The sequence below is a fragment of the Lepisosteus platostomus genome, chromosome 16 (genome assembly GCF_059453375.1).
Source record: "Lepisosteus platostomus isolate fLepPlt1 chromosome 16, fLepPlt1.hap1, whole genome shotgun sequence".
Lineage (NCBI taxonomy): Eukaryota > Metazoa > Chordata > Actinopteri > Semionotiformes > Lepisosteidae > Lepisosteus > Lepisosteus platostomus.
This window is the reverse complement of record NC_142626.1, coordinates 24961277-24981504: the sequence shown is the minus strand read 5'-3', so window position 1 is coordinate 24981504 and position 20228 is coordinate 24961277. Positions and strand designations below refer to the sequence as shown.

Here is a 20228-nt window from a genome sequence, read left to right as displayed (position 1 = left end):
CTTTGGCACTGAGAAGCTTACAACAGCTTGAATGTGTTGACACTGCTGATCATGTTTTATTTTGTCCCTGCAACTCGACATTCTGGTCATTCAGCAGTTCAGTCAAGTCTGTGAGGAATGCTAAATCCAAAAGCCACTGGCTATCCTCTAACTGGGCATATTCACCATGTTTATACGACTTGAGAAACTCTTTGATTTCAGGCAACAGCTGTCTGAACACTTCTCGCCAAAAATGTTTGTTTTCGAAATCTCCAAACAGCAAGCCAGCAGTCTCAACAAACGCTTTTTTATTACTTCTCGATCCCTGAACGACTTTTTGTGATGAGCCAGGATGTGGCACACAGATAACGATGCGATGATTGTATTAGGTCTTGTGAAAAGCGACTGCTGCTAGTTGAGATTTTAATTTTTCCACTTTTCTGTAACTCACTTTTAGCGGGAAAGTCCACATCATACGTTTTGTGTGCAGTTTTGAAATGTTGCTTTTCGCGTAGACGCTAGCATTACAGATTTGAATGCGAAAAAATGCTCCCATTCCTTGTGGTAACGGTGCATTTTCGGTCTCTTTGTTTCACTGTTTTCGCTCAAATACTCCAACTATCAAATAGGCAATCAAACTTATCAAACTGTTGGCGAATTGATCACAGCAGGTCTGTTTCGCTCCACTATGCACTGTAGTGAATGCGGGGTTAACAAAACTTGTGAAAATCAGGAATTGACTGAGCTGTTTAGTGAATAAGTAAATATTAAAAAAACCCAATTTGTGATTTTTCCAGAATATATCTGAGTAGTTGGTATAATTAGAGGCACAATTATACCAGACATACTGTACTGTATACTATACCACAGACAATAGAACACACAAATTACAGTACTATGTTTAAGGCCAGTAGCCATATCACTCTGCAACTCACAACTGGCAACCCACTGGAGCTCAGCAGGTATGAGCCTGGTCTGTACCTGGATGGGAGACCTTCTGTGAAAAACTTAGGTTGCTGCTAGAAGAGGTGTTAGTGGGGCCAACAAGGAGGTGCTCACCCTGTGGTCCATGTGGGTCCTAATGCCCCCAGTATAGTGACGGGGAGACTATACTGTAAACAGGCGCTGTCTTTCGGATAAGACATAATACTGAGGTCCTGACTCTTTGTAGTCATTAAAAATCCCAGGGCGTTTCTTGAAAAGAGTAGCTGTGTAACACCGGTGTCCTGGCCAAATTTCCTTTGGCCCTTACCAATCATGGCTTCCTAATAATCCCCATCTGTGAATTGGCTTCATTCCTCTGCTCTTCTCCCCACCGATAGCTGATGTGTGGTGAGCGTTATGGCGCACTATCATCCAGGTGGGACTGCACATTGGTTGTAGTGGAGGGGATCCTCATTACCTGTAATCTAAAGTGCTTTGAATGGAGTGTCCAGAAAAGCACTATATAAGTGTAAGCAATTATTAATTATTATTATAAGGGTGTGTGCTCAAACAAGGTGTTCCAGAGGCCTAACATTCTAATCACCCAGAAAGTACTCCTGACTTCTACTGTGTATTCAACTCTTAAATAATTCCTACAGTGGCAAAATAAGAGATTACCTGCCTTCTAAATAAATACAACCTCATTCTCTTCTTCATCGGCTGCAGCCAGTAAATGGCTGTACATCCCTGGCTGCCCTGATCCTACTATCCTGGACTCGGATTACACTGATATATGAGAGCACTGTGAAAAACCCAGGTGCCACAAAATAGATATTATGAATTGGAGACGTCTCTAATTGAAGTTTCTTTTAGCCAGGAAATGCGAGTTCCTTAAAAACACAGAATAGCAAGCTCTCTCTAGTATGGTTCAAATACATAGCTCCAGTCAGGTTTTGTCTGGATGATCATCCAGACTCTTTTGACAGTGAAGCCCAACTGTATTAATGTTATCTGAATTCTAGTGAAATTTCCAGATGGATCCCAAGCTAAAAGATTTCCCCTGTGGCCGACAAAGTCTTAGGCAGAATTCTAGTTCATATGGACTCGCTCTTGACTTGCTGTCTTGTACTAAAGTTCAGTTTTCTGGCTCAGACAAAGTGGATGCAGCCACAGATTGAGAGAGCAGGTCAAAGAAATAAAGTTCATGAATAAAATTTGTAGTCTAACCATACCTTTTAAATCCAGTGATCACTGCTGGAGATTAGTTGTGAAAATACACTGATATCCACAATGGAGAATGGAGACAGAACTGGGCCATTACTCATTTTTCACCAGCAGGCTGCACTGAACCAATGTCACCCAGCTACACCACCTGCTGGACGTGGACCTGGGCTGCTGGCACTGTGTGGACTAGATGTGAGCTACACTGAGACGGTATTCACTGCAGTATACAGGCAGATATTCATGTCAGATTCTGTCTGCACTTCCTCTCTGAAGTGTAGGATCATCCCCCTGATGTGTCTCTCTTCCCTAGCCTGCTGGGACCTGTAATAGTCTCATACCTTAAGGGAACAGTCTTTAGCTTCAACTGAGGGGAAAACTCTGTCAGACTATGCACTGATCTCAGCTGTCTGCTAATGCACAGCCTGTCCTGGGAAGCCTGTACAGATCACTCTCTAAAGTTGGAAAGGGGAAACGTGCACACCATCACTGTTGTCCATTAATTTGTGTTTGTTTTGGATCCTAAAGGGTCTATCTATTTCTTCTGTGCTGAGAGTCTTTAGGTGATGTGTGTGTATGCTGTTTATTGCTTCATATTATTGTTACTTCTGTTATAAACATAAGATCACTTTATAAGCCATACACAATTTCTTGCATTAGGAATTAAACTTTTCACATACCCCAGTTTACTCTACATGAGACACGGACACAGAGAGAAGCTGGGGGTCAGAGTGCAGGGTCAGCCATTGTATACCACCCCTGGAGCAATTGGGGCCTTGCTCGGGCCCAACAGAGTAGGATTCTTCTGCCAGCCATGGGATATGAACCAGTAACCTTCCAGCTACAGGTGCAGATCCTTAGCACAGTGCCACTGCTCCAACTCATATAACATGCATATTTATACATAGTTATAGTTAAAACCCAGGTCGTTTTTTTTTTTTAATTCAAATTGTTTATTTTCTTCAAAAGGGAATGCTGTTTTTCTCAATATATCTACAAATAAAAATAAAAAGTCTCCAGTTCACTTACTCCAGTGTTAGACATTTACATTTGGGATTAATAAACCATTTGAAGAAAAACAACAACAACGACACTGTAACTGATTAAAATAACTATAAGAGGATGACATAATAATAAAATATAATAATAAATGTGAAGCAATGTTTATTATAGTTAAAAGTGAAAGTTGCCCTTCCTGGCAGTTTCTTCTCATCTTTTGTCTTCCTTCTGGAACCTAATTTGAAGCAGCAGTTATCTTCATCATCCTCATCCATGGACACTCTGAGATGGATAATGACATGATGTTGTATATTCCTGCTGATGTTGGAGTGAAGACTTGGAAAGTAAGATGTGGATGAGCTGTGCAGATGTTCATCTGTGCTCCTGTCTTTTTTGTCTGCAGGATATGGGAATGTGGACTAACAGAGAGATGTTGTGAAGATCTGGCCTCTGCTCTTCAGTCTCAACACTCCAGTCTGAGAGAGCTGGATCTGAGTGACAATAACCTGGGGGATTCAGGAGTGAAACTGCTGTCTGCAGCTCTGAGGGAACCCAACTGTAAATTAACAACACTGAAGTAAGTGAACACTGGTGATTTCTTTGTTTTTATTGTTTTATGTAGATATTCTGAGACACACAACATTCGCTTTTCACATGCATCAACACCTAGGAAGTACAAAACAAAAAAAGTTCTTCACTTCTTTGTTAATATCTTGACATGCAGTCTTTCCCATTTGCCCAAATTATTTACACATACAGTATGTATATGTTGTTGATAATTCTGTGGGTAATATTCTCCATGGGATTTAATTAATAGAGTCCTTCTTCATTTGAACACAAGGTCTGTCCAGCTTTAACCAGTTTCTAGTGATTTATTTCATGGCTACAGTCCTGACAGTTCTAAAGTAGCTTTTTTATATTTCTTTAAGTACAGTATCTTTCCCCATTTTATTCTCATGCCAAATATGTTTATGATATTCCAGGTGTTCCTGGACATTCTTCCAACAGTTTGTGCCTCCAAATTGATCATATTTAGCTTGCAATCGGTGTTTCTTCCAATATTGAATATGACCTTTCTACTCATTTTCTCTCTGTGAATGTGAATTGGTGGATTTATACAGATTTGTATGGTTTTAGATTATTCAATTACTGTGGAAGTGGCAACCGCCTTCTCATTTGCATCTTACTCTTAACTTATGTATTCCTCCTTTGATTTCTGATATTGTTCATAAATTTGAAAGGATGTATACAATATACACCACCACACACACATGTAAGCCGAAATTGTACTGTCCCCTCGATAGCCCAGTAAAACTGTAACAGGCATAATAATATTTAATATTTATTAATTAACCATACTATTTTTAACCATACTATTTTTGCACTGTTCCAAGAATTACCTTGCACTGTTTTTGTCCTGTTATATTTTCTCTGTTTGTGGAATTTTGCAAAGTTTTGATTACTTGATTACATGTTATTTATGTTATGTAATTACATGTTACTGTTATTGCTATTGTGTAACTGTCTATTGTCTTATCTTCTGTCCTATTTATATACTGCACCTGGGTGACTAATGAGAAACACTTTTCATTATACTATGCACCTGTGTAGGTTTAATGACAATAAAGTTTAATTGAATTGAATTGAATTGAATGTAGCTGTGGTAGTAAATTAGGTTTGCAAAATTTATTAATGTGTTAGCCTCTCATTTTAGAGTCTCAATTACTTCTTCCCAGTTTTGAATTTCCCAGTGTTTTCTCCTCTTTCTCTGTGCTTGACCTTACCTGTTTGACCACATCTTGGACTGATTCCTGTGCTTTGAACTCTGCATGTTAAACGACTCTCCTTCAGACTCTCCCTGGTGCTTTAATCAGTTCCTCTCAGCTCAACCCCTGCCTTATCGATCGTGTCTCTAGTTTTACTTTCTCCTGCCTACCCTGATTGCTTCCAGCAGAACAAAGCAAAGCATTATGAAAATAAATTCTGCAATTTAAATACAGTAATCTCAAGAATTTGTATTGTGAACAAAATCAAGAAAGAAATAGTAATTTTGAGGGGTTTATAGAAATAGTGTAGCAGAGCTAGTTTGGACACGGTGACGTCATCGCCCTCCCTGTGCGTAACAAGGACCTCAGCCACCTGGGCTGAGAGAAGTCTCCTTTAGCTCATGTGGATGGTTCACTGTTGTGTTATGCTGGAGACCCGTGTTCGTGCCCCAGGTGTTGCGGGATGAACCGGTGGGGTAGAGCGGCGGGGGACACTAACCTTTGTGGAACTGCGACGGTCACAATAGCATGGGACCCTGACTTTAAACCACATAAAATAGACGTTTTAGTAATGGTCATTGAGAGGCATAAAGAAGGTCTAGAACAAGACAGAAATCCTGGAAGTACCTTAATTCTTGCTGTCTTCATCCTTCTCAAGAATGAGACAGGCAGCAGTTTCCATCTATTGAAGTCTTGCTTGAGCTGATTTTCTAGCACCTCTTAATTATATTTTAATGTGTTCTCTCGGTTTCTGGGTATTGCAGTTGCTCAACATCTTATCTTATCCCAATCCTATCGTAAATTAAATTTAATTTTGACCTCCAGGGATATAGATTCCCCAATAACATTGCTTCAGAATTAATCCCTATTCTGAAAAGTTGCTGTAGTCTGTGATTACATCTGTGAGAACAGGAAAAGATGTTGAATTTCTGCTGTATAGGTTCAGGTGGGTAGCTGCGTCAGCATGCGTAGGCTGCAAAGGAACAAGTAATAGGTTTATTCCATGCTGAAAAAAAGAAGAAAGAGAACACAATGTTTCGGCCGTGGAGCCTTCTTCAGGTTGACACCTGAAGAAGGCTCCACGGCCGAAACGTTGTGTTCTCTTTCTTCTTTTTTTCAGCATGGAATAAACCTATTACTTGTTCCTTTCTGCTGTATATACTAACACCATCTTTATAAAGAGCCTGATTGTGTGTTCTCCTGCTATATCACCTCCCTCTGTATCGTTCTGTAGATGTACACTCTGAGAGAATAAATCAGTGTTGAAAAGAATCTCCTCGTTTTGTTCCCTGTATGAATTAAAGGTGTCTGACAGAATACCATCAACCTGTTCCTGTGCATTTGGTTGCTTTTACATTGCATGTAGCCAAACAATAAAACCATTATGAAAATCCTACAAGTTTCAAATACAAAAGGCTGTAGTACCCTGTCAAATGCCTTATCTGGACCCAGAATGTATTCATTTCAGTTTTCATTATTTGTCTTTAAGGATACAGTTTAGTTTAGCGTGATAAGACTACCAGCCAAATAGTCATTTTCCACCTGGAATGCTGTCCTCTCAAATATTTTATAAAACCTCTAGAATTCAAAAAGTGATTATGTAGTAGAAGTATACAGTCTATAATAGAAGCCTGCACTGGGTCAGCAAGGAGCTTTACATCCCTGGCTGTCCTGATCCTACTATCCGGGACTCTGAGTACACTGATGACATCATGGTCATGGCTGGGATGTCAGGCACTGTGAGAAACCCTAGAGGACTCTCAACTGTTGTCATCAACTGCTCATGGCCTGGCCTTGTGTCCTGCAGAATTGAGCGCAGGAGACCTCAAACTCGCTCTGGTCCTCTTTCTACTTATCACCTGTGGGGTTGACCTGTCCCCACTGCCTCCTTTCCTCCTCAGTCTGCTAGAGGAGTGGTGCTCTCTGTGTGTGTAGAGAGCAGGAGACACCCAGTCTGTCCTGGACTCCACTGTTTCTAACTCAGGGTCATGAGTGAGCCAGAGCCTATGCTAGCAAGCAATGGGCCCAACACAGGAGCCTGTACTGGTTGTCAGTCCATCAGGGGTTCGACAGAGGAAACAAATGAGAACACAGAGAGAACATACAAACTTCACACAAATATCTCCCCAGGTCCGGAGCTGAACCAGGGTCTTGGCACTGCGATACAGCCATGTTAACCACTATGTCCCCCTGTGTCTCCCCTCTTAAACAACCCAATAGCCACAATACTCGAATGGAGACAGAACTGAGCTACTTCTTATTCTTCACTAGCAGACTGGTCTGAGCCATTGTCCCCCAGTTACAACACCTGCTAGACATGGACCCAGGCTGCTGGCGCTGTGTGGACTGGATGTGAGCTACTTTGGGACTGTATTCCCTGCAGTGTACAGGCAGATATTCATGTCAAATTCTGTGAGCACTACATCTCGGGGAATGCTGTTAATATAGGGTCATCTTCCTGATATGCTCCCTGTTTTCCCTGGCCTGCTGGGAACTGAAATAGTCTCATACTTTAGAGGAATGATCTCTGGCCACAGCTGAGGGGAAAGCTCTGTACAGGCTGTGCACCTTTCTCAGCTGCCGTCTCTCCCTGACACTCCCTGGAAACATGTGTGGGGATACTGCCTTCCTGGGAAAGCCTGTACAGATTTCTCTCTTTGACACAGCGGAGAACAATTAATGCTCTACCGCTGGTCACCACTAGGGGGCATAGATACCATCAATTACAGCCCTCTAACTTTCAGCTGTGTGTAATTTTTTTTTCCATCTGAACCATTGACATCTCTAATCGAGAGCACTGCATTAAAAGTTCAAGTGGCTGATTAAATTGTTCGTCATAGAACCGCGTCGAAAGCTTAATAGGCAGAGGCGCACAACTTTTCTCTCTCTAACTTGAATTTTTGTTCTTATCTCGACAGACCTTTATCAATCATTCCTAAAATATTTAAACCAATATTTCACCCATGTATTAATTCAAAACAGGCACTTTGTCTTCTTCGGAGATATCAGATAGTTAGCCGGTGGACCCCACACTCCCAAACACCCCGCATTGTCCAAAGCTGACAACTCACAGTGGGGAGTCTTGTGCACTACCATTGTTGTCAAGTAGTTTGTGTCTGTTTTAGATCCAGCAGAGTCTGTCTGTCCCTTCTGTAATCCTGTGTGAATTTATGTAAACAGTTTTAATATGGATTTTTTGTTGTTTTAGTACAGTACAGTATGTGAATATAATGTTAATGTAAACATGTTCAGGTGAAATGCAAGTTACATTGTAGTTCAACCAGGATAAATAAACATGTATTGTGCTCATTGAATTGGAGGGGTTCCGAGGCTATATGACCCGAGAGAAAAAAAAGAGAGTGAGTATCTCGCCAGCACTGTGGAGAGATCGGGAGTATACGGATTGGCTAGTGAGCTCGGAGGGGTGAGTTTAAATTTAATGTACAAGTGGAGGAAAAGAGAAGAGATTATTGTAAAAAGAGAGAAACAAAAGGGACTGGATTGGGATTGATAAAACGTCCGGAGAGGTTGAACATCATGCAAGGCATCCACTTTTATTCTCAAAACATTTGGGATCTGCAGAGCGCAGTGAAGAGGCAGCAAGTTTCTCGATCATCAGAGGCTGCGAGTAAACCTGATGATTAACAGCTGAGAACAGTGCACACAGGATACACATTATTCTCGCTTGATTTATTGTAGTGAGGACTCAATCTATTTTCCTTTAGACAAGCGTACCAATGATTTTGTTTCTTTTGGTTTAAGAGACTCAGTGAATACCTTAAATTAAAATTAAAATTACAGAAAGTAAGGAGGTTATTTGTTGGTTGTAATAAACTGCACGGTAAAGTGAAAAACTGGGCACACAAACCTTGTGAAGTCATCTTGTGATGACTGTTAGAATTACAGTTGAAATTCCTGAAAAGCCTAATTTCTTCACAGATTGATTCATGGCTGTTTCAGGAGGAGCCACTGCCAAATTAAAAGTTTATTTTTTTGTGCAATTGACTGAAGTGGGCCACAACATCGGTCACATTAAGAACTTAGGTCATCCCATATCATATATACTGTATGAATGTAATGTTATACTTCTGGTTATAGTTACACTTCTTTGCAGAAAAACAGGTTCACTTTCAATGCTACAATACCTGCTCCCTGACTCCCATGATGAGTCTCTTCTCTAACCTTAGTCTGGCCTTCAGCAGCCCTGCTGTTGTGTTCAAGGTGAGTTATGTCAGGAAGAAGAGAATTGTACCCAGTGCACTTTCTGCTGGGCCAGACCCAACTCCTCTTCTACAAGAGCAGGATAAACACAGTCTCAGGTGGAGGGTCTGTAGAGTGTTTGAGGGGTTGGTGAAGATCAGAATCTCTCTTGAATTACTCTTGTAGGCTGGGCAAACATTTAAAGTGAAAATTCTTCCACGAGGAGGGTACCTTTAAAGTGGAGATGGCTCCAAATATTTTTGGTGCTTCCTCTCTTTAAAGCCCTGGCCAAATATGAAGCCAGTACATACAGTTAAAATTCAAACTGAACTAAGAACTACACATCCCGTTTAAAATGGTGGCGCTTGTGATCTTCGAGTTTAGTCAATGAAACGGAGAGAAAAATCAGTCACATGACTTTGGGCCTGAGTTTGGGAAGCTTAACCTATCAGCAACAAAGTGAAATTTACACAAAACGGTACCTCAAACTGTCAGTTACATGACTCTGTAAGTCACTTAAGCCACTCCTATTTGGATTTGTAGTTATGGAGGGAGGAAGACGACCCACCTTCCCTCTGGCTGCCTGACTTGTTGCCATCTTTTACCATTCTGTGTCCAAATCGCAGGGGGTGAGAGAGAGTAAGGAGAAACACAGACAGAAAAAAAAGTGAATTCCAGTTACAATACAAATACATATTTGTGGTAAAGGGGAGTAAAACATCAGTATTTATTGTTAGCAATTAGATAGGATTTACAGTTGAAATTTTAGCCTAAATATAAAGTTAAAATCTCAACATACAGAGTAATGTTGGAAATGCACACTTTTTCTGGAGCAGAAATACAGATGCAGCCATTCAAAACAAGCAGGCGATACTGCATTATTTTGCGGTGCGCTTGATGCGGTATACTGCAAGTTACGGTATTAATACCGTATATTCTCGCATAGAACCACATGATACCGCACGATAATGCAGGTAAAATAATAGTATCCAGAATTTCCGCAAGGTGGAGCTAATAAAGGTCAACCTCTCATGTTTGAGCTGTCGCCATCAAAGTCTTTACCGAAGATATTACTAATAGTATTTATAATGAATGACCTTGGACAAGCTGTAAACTTTCATTGACCGTCTTTGTAAAAGTAACACCACAGCATTTCATTGATCCAATCACACATTTGTTTCCAATCATGCAAAGTACAGTTGTCACAATCTCCTCCTTGCAGAGTTTAGAGACGTAGATAGAAGATTACAATAACGATGGCACAGCGTGCACAAAGATGTGCAGTGGTGTTTATTATGAGGAACTATGTTCCCAAAGTCCACACCCAAAAAAACAAAGTGAAAATCACAAACTATCCCCCCAAAAAAACAACAACACAAAGCTATAATACGAAATAGATACATTAATTACTGTACAAAAAAAACACTAGATTGTTGCAGGCAGCTCCAATTCTACCCCACAATCCACCTTCTCCTAACTCCCCCCTCCTAACGTGAAGAGCTCCTTTTCTAGGTTAAACTCCTCCCCCTAGAATATTCCACTAGAAAGCACAAAAAATAATTTGACAAAATAATAATCAGAATTCTGATATACACATTTCTACATTAAATATACAACTAAACAATGAACATATTATTAAAAAAATACAATATCATTCTCCATTTCGTACATAACTGTTATTTAAAAAATACTACCCCCTTTTAACGGTACCTTCATACAAATCAATCCACGCAAGTGCAATCCTGAAACAGGCACTACTAAGCCAGCCCCTGTTGCCATGGCAAAATTGGGGTCCTACGGTTTTGCGGGAGAAACCATTATACCGGTGAGAAATCCAAACAGTTTATTTATTTGAGATGCGTGAGTTGATTACCGATTCAGTTCATTTCACTTCTAAAACAAGTGTTTGATTTGAGTTAATGATTAATTTTGATAATACCGGAACAAGCTTACTTTACTCTGTGTGTGCACCCACAGAGCAAGCAAAGCTATCCCCTAATTCCAGACTAGTTTGTTTTTGTAGGAAACCAGTGTTATCGCCTTTGTTTTGATAGTGGAATGTTTGCATACGTGTGTGTGTATGTGTTCATGTGGCTACCTCTCCAGTGCCAGGTGATCTGGAAACGGAGTCTCCAGTCACAACAGTAATTTTTGAGAATCTCCGATTCACCATGCCTTTGATTCAGGAACATAAACATATTACTGTATGCAAAACTGTACTGTATACAGTATGTATATGTATATTTAATGTCTTTACTGTGCCCGTTTAAGTATTGAATATTTATATGGAATTTTACCACTGAAGGGAAATCTTAGTAGCTGAGCATAAAAAGAATAGGAGCATAACGCGTGTGAAGGCCATAAACAATATTCATTTTGGAACAAACATACAGTATTACAGTATATGGCTGATCTCAGTACTTTAAAGAAAAAGCACTGTAACAGGGGCTCAGGTGGGCACCCTTGCCACATTAGGTCAGCCCCCCACCATCGGGACTTGAACCTGGGACTCCCGCATCGCTCAGCAGTGACCCAGCCCAGTGAGCCAAAGAGAGATCTCTCTACAGCGTTGTAGCTGTAGTCCTGCTATCACAGGGGAGGGCGGTGACGTCACCTGCTCTGGTAAACCGGCTCTTATACAGTACCTGTCGGTCGTAAGCGTTACAATACACACTAGTATTCCATTTCTCCCTAAACATTTTAAGCATCGAAGTCTTTAACTAACATGTGAAATAACGTGTATAAAAAGTGGTAGTTTTAAGCTTTTCTGTGAATACGCTCGATACCGGTGCCAACAAGCATACTTTTAGAATTTAATATGGATAGGGAGTAATAGGGAATATAATATGGAATCGCGTATCTAAAGAAATTAATAACGATATAATTATATACACAAGAATAGTATACGCTGTACAATGTCTGTTGATACTGTTTATGTAGGGCTGTTTCACCACTTCTCATGTGACCTTGCGGTGGTACTGTGGTCTAGGTGCCCGACTAGATTTGTTCAAATCCAGCCAGCGCCGTGACTTTTATTTTAACAAACATTTCTTTGAAAAAATAGAATAGCAATATTATGGACCATTAATTGACAATAAATATAGAAAAGCACATATTAAATTTGGGAAATTTGGTTTCTGTCAAAGCGCAATGAAACCTATTGATTCTTATGGACTCATTCTTATGCCTGGTCCTGCCAGGGATTAAAAAAAAAACATGCAATCGCGTATCTAAAGAAATAACAGTATACTGTAACTATGTTCATGCACAAACACAAACCCATAAATAAAGCTGATACCGTTTAGACTTTTAATTATTTTAAACTATTACAGCAGCACAATGCAACGTAAATCGCTACCTTGATCTTTTGCAGCTGTTTCACTGTTTTAAACGAATAAGAAATTAGATTGCTCATAAATCTAATCACTTATTCTACATAAACACAGCGTAATTGCTCTTTGAAAATGCGCTTTTTCTTGTTCGTTCTGGAGACCTTGATCGAAACTGATTTGAGATGTCAGAACGGATTTATTTTCTGTGTATTTCTGTGTGCGCATTTCCTACATTGCTTCGTTTGTCGAGATTTTAACTTTATATTTAGGCTCAGAATTTCAACTTTAAATCGTACACTAATTATTAGCAGTAAATACTGGTGTTTTGCTCCCTCTTACCACAAAAATATATATGTGTTGTAGCTGGAATGAACTTTTTTTCATACGTGTCTCTACCTACTGCGACTCGAACACGGAATGGTTAAAGATGGCGACAAGTCAGGCACCCAGAGGTGGGGGGTGCGTCTTTCACCTCCATACCTAAAATGCCAAATAGGAGGGCGCAGCACGGTTTTCATCACTCTCTGCGGGAGTGCTGGCTGTGGCGAATTAAACCGGTTTCACACGTATTTTCAAAGTAGAAGGGGGCGAGTCTTCCAGAGATTGCAGATCAGATCAGATTCCCTTCTCCCCACAGAAAGACAGACAAATGTTTTCACTGCTTATTAGTCGCTATTCACCGCGAAGCGAGCAGCTCCAATTTCAGGCGTAATCGATAAATACTGTATATTTAGCTGAAAAGCTGTACAACACAAGAATTTTGTTACCCTAGGAGGTTTCGTGAAAATGCTACAGGCATGCCAATTGCAATCGTTTTTATCTTTAAACACATTTTAGCAAAGTCATGTACCATAAAAGTATGGTAATTAAAAACCATTAATACTTTTGCTTGGTTTTAAATAAAGTCGATGTTTTCTCTTTTGGCTAGACCTGACTATTTAGCCATGAGATATACAATAGATTGTCATTAAACAACCCTGTGTTTATTAATCTTCCTTGTTATGCACTGTGGGAATGATAATATAATGAGAATTAATTTAATCACAGACTGCTCACAAACTGATTCTCTCCAGACACAGCTATATGAGCTCCACCAGTCAGGACAGGAGGCTCTACTGTACACAGAGAGGGGCGGGAGGGGAGAACAAGCTGCCCAGCCGTGTGGTTGAGCTGATACCCTGGATTCTCTCCAGACACAGCTGTATGAGCTCCAGCAACCAGGACAGGAGGCTCTACTGTACACAGAGAGGGGCGGGAGGGGGGAACAAGCTGTCCAGCCATGTTGAATGCTACAGAACCCTAAACAGACAATACACACTAGCCAAATATTTGACCAAGATATCCAGACACAGCTGGATGAGCTCCACCAGTCTGGACAGGCAAATAAGATACACTCTTCAGACATTCACAACAGCGACATATCATAAAACATTTGCACATATTGATAAATTATTACTTGTTTTTCAGGAAGTAAAAAAACACCTGAATTACTTATCCAGTCTCTCTAAATAAAATTATTTTTCAAGCAATGTAATTAACGTCAGGCAATGTGTTTTTTTTTTAATCTAACATTGACAGCCACATCTTAAATCTTGTCAGTCAGCTCTTTTTTCTCTATTTGAATTGTGGTGATTCAAATAACTTGGGATAACAAGTGGTCTCAACCAGATTTAATCCGATAGAGATGATTTGGCATTCGATCAATGCGGTCTACAAATTCTGGGAGGAAGAACTGACCGAACAAAATTGCAATAATTTTATTAACAGGCTGTTTCGTGTTCTTCCTACGATTGTTGAGTGGGGCGGGGGGCATTCGGGAATGTGAGTCTGATTAAGAATGAATAAAAGCATTTTATTAAAAACGCGTTTGCGTTTGTCTGGGTGCTGACAAAGTAAAAAACAATTACTTTTTGACATTGAAAAACTGTGTGTGTCTCTCTCTCTCCCTGCTGGCGTTTGTAATCGTTTTTATTTTGAAATACATTTTAGCAAAGTCATGTACCATAAAAGTATGGTAATTAAAAACCATTAATACATTTGCTGGACAGAGAGGTGAACATTATTACACAGAAGACAAAGGTAGGGATTTACGTTGCATTGTGCATTGTGCTGGTGTAATACAGTTTAAAATAATTAAAAGTCTAAACAGTATCAGCTTTATTTATGGGTTGTAATTTAAAAAAAGTCAAAAACCGCACTCAAAATGCAATTTAGAACTTTCTGGCAAGAGGAGACACCCAAACTAATAATGTAACATGCTACTGCTTGTGCATGAACATAGTTATATTGTTATTTCTTTAGATATGCGATTGCATGTTTTTTTTTAAAATCCCTGGTGGGACCGGGCATCCATAAGAATCAAGTAATAAGTTTCATTGCGCTTTGACAGATCGTCTTTAAATCAATTGCTGATTTAAAGTTTGACAGTAAATGTTTATATTGTAATGAATACTGTACAGCCTCCATTTCTCTATAAAAATCTAAAAGATTGTTTGCACAGCCTAAGAGGGGGGGTCTGCTCTCAGTGACAGCTGACAATCGTCCTTACACTCAAGTGAAAAAATTAATAATGCCAATGTAAACGTCGTTACATATTTACAATTTACAACTATTCATTGTTATTAAAAAATGACTTAAATTCGAACATGTTGTGATATTTAGAAATATAAAAAGTCAATTAATTGTCCATAATATTGCTATTTTTTTTTAAAAAAAAAGTCACGGCTCCAGCTGGAGAACACCCAACCTGTGGTTTATAAGTCAGGCACCTAGACCACAGTACCACCCGCAAGGTCACATGAGGAGTGGTGAAACAGCCCTACACAAACAGTATCAACAGACATTGTACAGTGTGTACTATTGTGTTGTAATACATTAATATAATTATATCGTTATTAATTTCTTTAGATACGCGAATCCATATTATATTCCCTATTACTCAAATTCTAAAAGTATGCTTGTTGGCACCGGTATCGAGCGTATTCACAGAAAAGCTTAGAACTACCACTTTTTATACACGTTATTTCACATGTTAGTTAAAGACTTCGATGCTTAAAATGTTTAGGGAGATTGGAATACTGGTGTGTATTTTTTCTTTAAAGTACTGAGACCAGCCATATACTGTAATTCTGTATGTTTATGTATCAAAATTAATATTGTTTATGGCCTTCACACGCGTTATGCTCCTATTCTTTTTATGCTCAGCTACTAAGATTTCCCTTCAGTGGTAAAATTCCATATAAATATTCAATACTAAAACGGGCACAGTAAAGACATTTAAATCTTTCTATGACCGACCAACGCACCACGAGTGCCCCTGTCGGTCAACCAATCACGTATCGCGGTATGACGCATGATGGCGTAGCCAATTACCAGCGGTATGTGTCTGTGCACTTTGAATGGCTGCATCTGTACCAATAGAAAATAAATGGGTTTTGACATCATAAATCAGTATCAATCAAGGTCTCCAAAACAAACAAGAAAAATCTTGTAGAAAATCATTTTCAGAGAGCAATTACTTTGTGTTATATAGAATATAGAGTAAGTTAGTGGTTCTCAAACATTTTGGACCAAGTACCACCCCTGATCAAACCAAAGCATCCAACTACCACCTACTGTGACTACTAAATCTTCTTCTCATAGGAACCACAGAAAATCTCAGTGACCAACATGAGCACGCATGCGCGCACACACTCACGTACACATATAATAAAAATAGCACTGAGTACTTACCATTTCAGTGAGAGGGATGAGCCTGTTTAGTGGAGCAAAGCAGATGTGAATTCCTTGGTTGAGTCTTGATACAATTCACAACTTTGACAGCAGAGTCTAACAATTTTTTAATCCTCTGGCATTTTCTTGACAGCCAAGGCCTCGCAGTGGATGCTGCAGTGCGTCCACTTCATATCTGGAGCACTCTCTCTAATTTGTGCAACTACACCACTGTGTCTGCCTGTCTGTGTCTGCCTGTCATCACTCTAGTACTGTCTGTACAAACTCCGACGCATTTTTTCCAGTCGATGCCATTCTCTTTTATAAATTCATTCAGAAGCTGACATATGTGCTCTCCTGTAGTTTTTGTTGGTAGCGGCTTACGGAACAGAAAGTACTCATGGGACGTGCCTTAAAAATCATATCTAACGTAAACGAGCAAATTGGCCAAATCAATGGCATCTATAGACTCATCTGATTGCATTGAAAAGCATTTGCTCATCTTAATGAGCTCTATCAGCGTACTTTTGACATCAACCGCCATATCAATAATTCTGCAAGTGACAGTGTCATTCGAAAGGGGCAACAGGTCGAGCTGTTTAGCAGCTTTATCTCCACACATAATATTTGTCAGCTCTTTTGCCAACAGTAAACAAAGTTCTTCACCAATAGTGTGGGGCTTACCTGCTTTAGCAATCCGCAAGCTTGCATTTTCCCCCTTTTCTGTTTCAGGAGTCGGTCTCAGAAGTTAAAAGTTTAGTTTAGTTTAGAAGTTTTATTTCATGCGCATGGGAGCGAAACACAACAACGCTCATGTATTTTTCTCAAATTAACCTAGAACAGTCCTTAAATATTTTACTGTTATCTGTTACGCTTTCCTGTGCTCACAAGATTGGCATTGTTCCAAAATCATGCACATTCTCCTACCTCCCTATTTGCTGTACCAGCAGTGGTACGCGTACCAAAGTTTGAGAACCATGGGAATAAGTGATTGGATTTATGAGCAATCTAATTTCTTATTCTTTTAAACAGTGAAATTTCAGCTGCAAAAGATTGCACCAGAGACAGCACCAGCACTGCTTGCCATAAAAGTTCAGGAAAGGGTGAATTAAGCCATAAGTAATTTGGTAATTAGTAATAACAGTTTAAAATGTACATAGATTAATGTAAACATGCTGGAAACTTCACAATTAAAGAGCTCTGTAGGACAAGAAAAAAAAGATAGAGAAACCTTAAGCTTTTTAAGGCTCAAACTAAAATTAAGTCTAAAGAATTATGGCAAATGAAAATTTAGGACATTTAAGTGTTAGAGATGTAAATAAATACAAAAATGCACATGAGAAAAAAGTTTTAGAAATTGAGCTGGTTGTAGGGGTTTTGTGCATTTACTGGGACAATTATTAATTGTAGCAGTAAGTCACAAAATGATTCTTTGCGGAATAACTCTGCAACACACACACAGATACTAATACACGAGAATACATTATTAATATATAAAATGTGCATATAAACATAACAGATCTTAAGAGTGAGGGTTAGCAGAATACATAAGGTATAAAATCAATCACGAAGAGTAACAAATCAAGAGACATACATTCAGTATACCAGTCATTTATACTGTTTCTTTAATGAGCTTTGATTACAACTTCTACACTAGATACTTAAAAGCAAGTACGTCAATCATAGGAATTAAACTGATATCAACTGGGGTTGAGGTAACAATTGAATTCTCAAGCTATAATGCAGAATGTCGAACACTCATCCAATTTATGTGGATTCAGATCTCCTGCAGACGCAAAGGAACACCGACAGGCTATTGCTGCGTCCAATCGGCATTCTCTGGCCTGGTGCCAGGCAGTCCTGGTGTGAGGTGTGGGAGAAGGAGGGAGAGATTCCTGCTGTGGTGCACTGGCAGTAGGCTCTCTGAAGACCTAGACCTAGTCCTGGCTTAACTAGCAGAGTTTGTGCACATGAAAAGTGACTGCGAGTGCGAGCAAGTCACACTTTTTATACGGGAAGAAGACCAGTCATTCCATTTGTAGCACTAGTCCTGAATACTGAGATTCAGCTGTCGACATTTCCGACCGTAGTTCACTTGTTGATCAGGCGAGCATTCACGGTGGGCTACCAGCGGTTCATGAGGCTTTCTGCTGGGCTAACCTCAGGCGGATCCTTTGGTTACACGCAGGCGACCTCCGATCTCAACTCTTAGAACAAAGTAAAGTCCTGGCACTCGGACACACTGGCCGTCATGTGATTGTCCAAGCTGAGTCTGAGAATGTCCTGGAGGGGCCCCTTCCTGGAGGAACTATGGTTGTTCATTGGTTGAAAGTTCTGCGGGCATTTGAGACCCTACCCTACCAGTTTCTGATTGGCTGATAGAGGTGGAGGATGAGTAACCATGCTCTCTGACATTAGGGTTTTAAACAATTTGGGATGAGACTCTCCCAAGGAATCTCCCAGAGAGTAAGGCGCCAGAATGACCATTTATTAGGATGGATGGAGAATTTCAGCCTTGGGAGTTGTTCCATATCAGGAAACTCTATAAGATAGAAAAACACTTTAAATCTGAACCAAATGGAATGGCCTCTCTGTGTCCAACACCATTAAGATGAGGGAGAGAGAGACTGGCAAGGGAGCAGCAAACTTAACTCCTATATTTAATAAGCCTTGCCGCTACATGGTGTTACTTTGAAATAAGCAAACAGAAAAAAGTTATGACCAGACATAGTGCAGAAAAGGGATGCAGGGACACTTGCAAAACCTTAGATATACAAAAAATCACAGAAAGCCATGTATTACAAAGAACATGTGAACCTGAAGCAGATTTGGCAGAGAGTGAGGGGCTTGAATAATCAGGTGCATTTCTGGCAGGGTGAGAATTAATTGAGGGGTCATAAAGAGTCAGAAAATTAACACATGAAAAACAGTAATTTTATCAGAAAGCCTTACAGTATATGAATTAGTAGCAAACATAGTTTCATAAAAGGCTTCTCAAATAGTTGAGCATTCAGGTACATCGTGAGGGGAAATGTTTTGTAAATATATTGTGTTAAAGCAAGTCAGGTTTTTTTTGCAACACATAAAAGACATTTTTCAAAGAAAGTAATTTAGCCTGTTACTGATGGAACCACTAAATAAATAAATATAGAAATCTAAAGATTTTTTATTCAATGTTGGTAGCAGGATGAATTTAGGACTCGGCAGCTGTCAAGTTAAGATCAGTATATATTTTGTCACTGTGTTGGTGGTAGATGGTAACAGTGAAAACAGATATTTTAAAATTAATCTTTTTGAGAAGGAGATTATAATTATAAATCTAACAGGATGGGGAAAGCTCAGAAAATATGTACAGTAAGATTGATCAGATCAGTATGCAAAGTCATGTAGCAAATAGGGTGTGAGTGACACAACAGTATAGTTTAGACCCTATTTTTTTCTGAACCAGGGAAAATCTGATCATGTTTCTCTATAACAAGAACAAGAAACTTTATTTAATATAGCACATATCCAAGTATCTCAAAACAATATAGCAGGTGTAAAAACAGTTATGAGGACCACAAGGTACAAAGTAAATACAAATAAGAAAGACAAGCAGTTAGAAGTGCTACCAAAGTTAGAAAATGAAGCAGATACAGACACTAAAAAACAGCCTTTCTAAAAAGAAAGGTTTTGAGGTTAGAATTAAATGCACTCAGGTTAAGTGACTCTAATATCACTGGGGATACAAATCCAGAGCCCTGGGGTGTAGCTAGAGAAGGCCCTGTCACCCACAGAATGTAGATGTTCTTGAGGACAGCTAGAAGACCAGTCAGACGAATGAAGATTGCAAGGTGAGGAGTAGACAGATAATAAGCCAGACAGGTACTGAATGAGGATGAGGATGTTGAAGTTTACTCAAAACCTGATAGGAACTCAGTGCAAGGACTTGAAGATAGGCATAATGCAACCCGATCAGGTTTCTGGCTCTCAAATTCTGAACATATTGGAGATTGCTTGGTGTGGATTTAATTACCCCAGTGAACAGGATGTGCAGTCATCGATTCTAGAAAAAGAAGCCCTTCTGGTTTCTCTAGTTCCCTTTAAATAAACTAAA

The 20228-nt window shown here is 39.6% G+C and overlaps 1 protein-coding gene across 50 annotated transcripts in view; it reads left to right on the top strand.

The window, feature by feature from the left end:
* LOC148647083 (NACHT, LRR and PYD domains-containing protein 3-like) overlaps positions 1-20228 on the top strand; it is a 1669284-nt gene that overhangs the window by 882518 nt on the left and 766538 nt on the right. For 44 of the 50 annotated variants that reach the window (XM_088609309.1, XM_088609304.1, XM_088609298.1 and 41 more), the window contains one exon: positions 3527-3700. The exons of the other annotated variants lie outside the window; for them this stretch is intronic. In XM_088609309.1, the coding sequence (XP_088465435.1) occupies positions 3527-3700 (174 nt within the window). The remainder of the gene's footprint in view (positions 1-3526; positions 3701-20228) is intronic. 50 annotated transcript variants of the gene reach the window in all.